Source organism: Nicotiana tomentosiformis, chromosome 4 (genome assembly GCF_000390325.3).
Source record: "Nicotiana tomentosiformis chromosome 4, ASM39032v3, whole genome shotgun sequence".
Lineage (NCBI taxonomy): Eukaryota > Viridiplantae > Streptophyta > Magnoliopsida > Solanales > Solanaceae > Nicotiana > Nicotiana tomentosiformis.
Window position 1 is genome coordinate 132758307 of NC_090815.1, and position 4850 is coordinate 132763156.

Below are 4850 nucleotides of genomic sequence, written 5' to 3' on the forward strand. Positions count from 1 at the left end.
TCCATAATATAGCATATTAATTTTATGTATATAGTATAAGTTATTTTTAACAACGCCTAACTATATCTTTCAAGCTAATTCATTCGTCTGTATCATATAAATACCTGCTTCACCAGCATATATGGTATGGTATTTTTTTGCTGTAAAGTTCCTTTCTTTTGCCGTACCTTTTTTTCCCCTTCAACGGGAAACAAAGTAAAAAATATATTCAACTGTTTAATCCTCTATGCTTGTGGTTTTTATACGAGATTATTTAGTATTGTTATTGGTGTTCATATGGGACGATAAATTTGTAGACGACTCATTATGTAATGAGTTTGTTAAGAAAAAACTAGATAGAAATTAAGAAACAAATTGTTGCATATAAAGGTGGAAAATTTGAAATATCCAAATAATACACTCATTGCTAAATTTTGATGAATTTGCAAGTGAAATATATATATTTCAGATAATAAAATTTAATCTGAAAGAAGAAAAGCCATCTAATAGAAAGCAAGCGGATAAGGGGCAGACCATGAGAAAAACCTAAAAGCAAATCAAAATCATTAGAGGATTTCAGGACTCCTATTTTGCTTGAGTTTACTTTTTGTATGAACTTCAGGTTAGATAGTTAGAAGGCTTCGAGCTATGAAAACAATCTCTCGCAGAAATGTAGGGTAAGGCTGCGTACAATAGACCCTTATGATCCGGCCCTTCCCTGGACCCCCATAGCGGAAGCTTAGTGTACCGGACTAACCTATTAAAAAATTATGAGGTTTAACAACATCTAAGTGCCTCATGTATTTTCAGGGTCTGAGATCAAACAAGTGTTAGTATGGAACGTATCTATGCAAATCATTTGAAAAGAGTATAGTTGAGGTGTCTGAGGATATTATAGTCGAAATATTACACCGTTTGCCTTCAGAATCTCTTGCAAGGTTTAAATGTGTATGTAAGCATTGGCGGAAGTGTATATTCATAGTGTAGTTGAGCTGTCTGAGGATATTAAAGGCAAGCTTGTCACGATACGATACAATATATTGTAGCAGGCTGTAGATAGTTAACTTTGTCAAGCATTAGCCAGCAATTTCATAGCAGTAAAACACTGATCAACAACAAACATATCAGTATGAGTTTTTAACTTCTTAGTGACAGTGTATAGTATACCTTTCAAAAAGGGCATCACACAATCAACGATGAATGAGTTTTAACTAGTAGGATATATGATGTAAGCATCTCCGTAATGACCACAACCAAGTATGCATAAAAACAATTAACAAACGCCTACATCCCAATAAGGCTAGCGCCATACATCATTGTAAGCGCCAAAGCAATCATTAGCTGAGCTCCTTCAGGATCTTTTCAATCTCCATAGACCTCTCAGTATAAACCTCGTTACTTGACCTAGAGACAAAGATCAAAGTGAATTCAATACAAGGAGGATAGGTATATAAATTAGAGTAAGCATCTCCGTAATGACCACAACCAAGTATGAATAAAAACAATTAACAAACACCTACATCCCAAGGCTAGCGTCATACATCATTGTAAGCGCCAAACCAATCCTTAGCTGAGCTCCTTCAGGATCTTTTCAATCTCCATAGACCTCTCAGTATAAACCTCGTTACTTGACCTAGAGACAAAGATCAAAGTGAATTCAATACAAGGAGGATAGGTATATAAATTAGAGTAAGCATCTCCGTAATGACCACAACCAAGTATGAATAAAAACAATTAACAAACACCTACATCCCAAGGCTAGCGTCATACATCATTGTAAGCGCCAAACCAATCCTTAGCTGAGCTCCTTCAGGATCTTTTCAATCTCCATAGACCTCTCAGTATAAACCTCGTTACTTGACCTAGAGACAAAGATCAAAGTGAATTCAATACAAGGAGGATAGATAATAAGTTCATATTAAAACAAGACCAACTCACCAGACATTAAAAGCAAAAGCAGGCAAAAACTACTAGAATCCCAGGCACCAAACGATATCAGATTTAGGGAAAGTTTACATTCAAAATATTTATACTTGAGAGAAGCTTATCCTTAAGTGTAGCAGATTTTCTTGAATTTTATGAACATCAGGTTGGAAAGAAAGAAATGAAAGATATTTTGAAGGCATATTCAAAACTCAATACAGCAATCATGTATAACTATGTAATTATGTTTTATATTTTTGTGCAGAATGGAGTTGTAGAAGAGGCAGAATCTATTTCAAATTTCAGAGTTCCTTCAATTTATACACTTAGTATTTTTTTTTTTCTGTTTTGTGAACAATAATTATTAACTTTCGAGAGATAAAAACCTGAGAAGGAATAACTTACTGATCGATTTTCCACATTTGCCAATGTGCCCTGCAAAAAAAAAAATTAAGAAATAAGTGTTTCAAAAGACAAAAGTTTCTGCAAAATAATTAGCCCAGCTGGAAGACAATTTTTTCATGTTTTTTAATCATTTAAAACAAAATCCATCCAAGGTCAAGCTACACACCAGAACAAGTAGGGAAGCCCACCGAAGACTATCCCGTTATAGAAAGCTTGAACTGCATGCAAGGAGCAGAGACATGACAGTGTGAGATTTGAAATTTGAAATTTGAAATTTGAAATTTGAAGCGAGACTAAGGCAGTACGGTGAAAATTTTACCCTCAGGATGAAAATCGCCTCCCTGACCGGAAGAAAATTGCTGGCAGTAACCCCTAATTCGGAATCAAGAAGACACGAAACTTCAATAACAATAACAATAACAATATATCTACCGTCGCCGCCCACATACCTCATTTGTGTTCTTGGTGCTCCGAGCAAAACCCTACCAGCAGCCAATTGTTTTCTACCCAAACCATAAGAAAACAAAAAACAAACATGAGACAAAAATCGATCAATTCCTCGGATTAATCAAAAATTAACCAACCCACCCTCCGAGGTGGAAAGCCATAGTGCAGAGCAATCTCCGTCGAAACAAAACACAAACCCTAAGCAGCTGAGCTCGCTTGACCTCTTCGTAAAAAAATGGGGGTAAAATTCTGCCATCAAAATAAAAACTTTTATACCTGATTTGTGGTGTTGGTGCTCCAAGCAAAACCCTACCAGCACCAGCAGCCATTTGTCTTCTACCCAAACCAAAAATTTATAAATCCTCCAAAAATTGAGACAGAGATCAAACAAGCCTTAGGATAAACCAAAAGTTAGGCTGAAACCAACTTACCCTACGAGACGGAAAGCCATTAGCGACACAGCAATCTTCCTTTGAAACAAAACGAACAAACTCTAAACAGCCCTCTGCGAGATTTAAAACCACGAAACAAAACCGGAATGACAGCCATGAGTAAATTTCACCTCTGAATATATAATTGGATTTTTCGGACGGGATGGCCACTTTATGGGCTGGTGTGCAAATTTAGCATCTTTTAAAACTGTCGTGCGAATATAGTCATTTTTGGGTTAGCCCCTTGGTTAGTAATTATCATTTCTATTAACACTTTCAAATAATTACTCCCTCCGGTGCATTTTAGTTATTGTGACTACTAAAAATAACATGTCTAAAATATTTGTCATTTTAAAAAATTAAAATGTAATTAATTTTTTTTTATTTTATCCTTAGTATTAATTATTCTTTAAAGTAAAAAATATTGATTATAATTTACCGCATAGAAAACCTAAATGTAAAAGTAAATAAAGGTACAACAATCAAAAAGTCCTTATTAATAGTTTTCTAAGGGACGTATAAAAAAGAGATATGACAACTGATATTGACCAGAAGCTAGTACCCTTCATAATAAAAAATTTCAAAATATAGCAACTTGAGGGAATACCAGTCCCTTAATTTTAGGCTTTAATTTTGGTAAACCTTATCCCTCTCAATTTTCTCATTTTTTTGTCTTTATTAATATTTCTGACGTAATTTGAATCCTATATTAAATGAAGTTGAAGTATTTAATAGGTACCAATTTCATGAATGAAGTTTATCTAATCAATCGGCGAGCTAAGTAGTTGGTCTTGTTGTTTTTCCTTTAATTTTTCATCAAATATAAGTTATAGGATTGGAATTGTAGCTTTGTTCTCGTGTATTGAAATTATAGGATTTGAATCAATATGTGGCAAAATACTCTGTCAGTGTCAGGGTCCAGGCACAAAGCATTGAGAAAAGCTAAAACAAAACAAAATCATTCGGAATGGGAGAGAATGTGGACATATACCTTTTAATTTTGATGAAAATCTTTTTAGTATTAACTATTAAAGATTGATAGGAGTATAATTCTAAGTATTTGAGGAACAACTAATTTGGAGTAAGAGTTTATAGTTGTCTTCTTTTTGACGAACAACTTTCATCTATATATTATGAAAGTATATTTTTCTTCATGTAAAGTATTTTCTGTCATACCAAACACACATCTTAGTTTGCTAGCTATTAATTGTGAAATAAAAGGTAAAAAGCCTAAAAAGAATTGGACGAAGAGATGAATAGCCTGTCAATCCCTCTATTGTTGAGGGAAATGGTTCGAAACCAATTTGTAGAGGGGAGAATTCTAATTGAAGACTTGCGCAACCGGTGCTCATTTTCACATTGCATTTTGTTTTAAACCATGAGTTATAGTGTAACAAATAGGCAAACGCTTCACTTATATTAGGGACAACAACAACAACCCAGTAGAATCTCACTAATGGGGTCTGGGGAGGGTAGTATGTATGCAGACCTTACCCCTACCCCAAAGGAGTAGAGAGGTTGTTATATTAGGAAGAAATTCAAAAATAGCCAGATTTACAAGTGATCATTCAAAAATAGTCACACTTTCAAAAGTAATCAAAATTTAGCCACTTTTTATGTAAAGATAAATCTGAACGAAAACACAGTTCAAAATCCGGAAAATAC

At 34.2% G+C, this 4850-nt stretch overlaps 1 protein-coding gene across 10 annotated transcripts; it reads right to left on the reverse strand.

The window, feature by feature from the left end:
- Positions 1 to 1036: 1036 nt before the first annotated feature.
- On the reverse strand, positions 1037 to 3374 carry LOC104108887 (uncharacterized). 10 transcript variants are annotated; one of them, XM_070200279.1, is made up of 10 exons: positions 3186 to 3373; positions 3031 to 3090; positions 2896 to 2928; positions 2757 to 2810; positions 2627 to 2679; positions 2474 to 2525; positions 2308 to 2337; positions 1729 to 1841; positions 1500 to 1612; positions 1037 to 1383 (listed from the first exon to the last, which is right to left on the reverse strand). In XM_070200279.1, exons 1-8 carry the CDS (start codon positions 3203 to 3205, stop codon positions 1775 to 1777), a joined length of 369 nt encoding a protein of 122 aa, XP_070056380.1. In that variant the 5' UTR covers positions 3206 to 3373; the 3' UTR covers positions 1037 to 1383; positions 1500 to 1612; positions 1729 to 1774. The 10 variants fall into 10 exon arrangements, with proteins under 10 accessions (XP_070056380.1, XP_070056381.1, XP_070056377.1 ...); XM_070200280.1 differs by having other exon boundaries at positions 3031 to 3087; positions 3186 to 3372; XM_070200276.1 differs by lacking the exon at positions 3031 to 3090 and having other exon boundaries at positions 1521 to 1612; positions 2896 to 3003; positions 3186 to 3374.
- Between the last annotated feature and the right edge of the window lie 1476 nt (positions 3375 to 4850).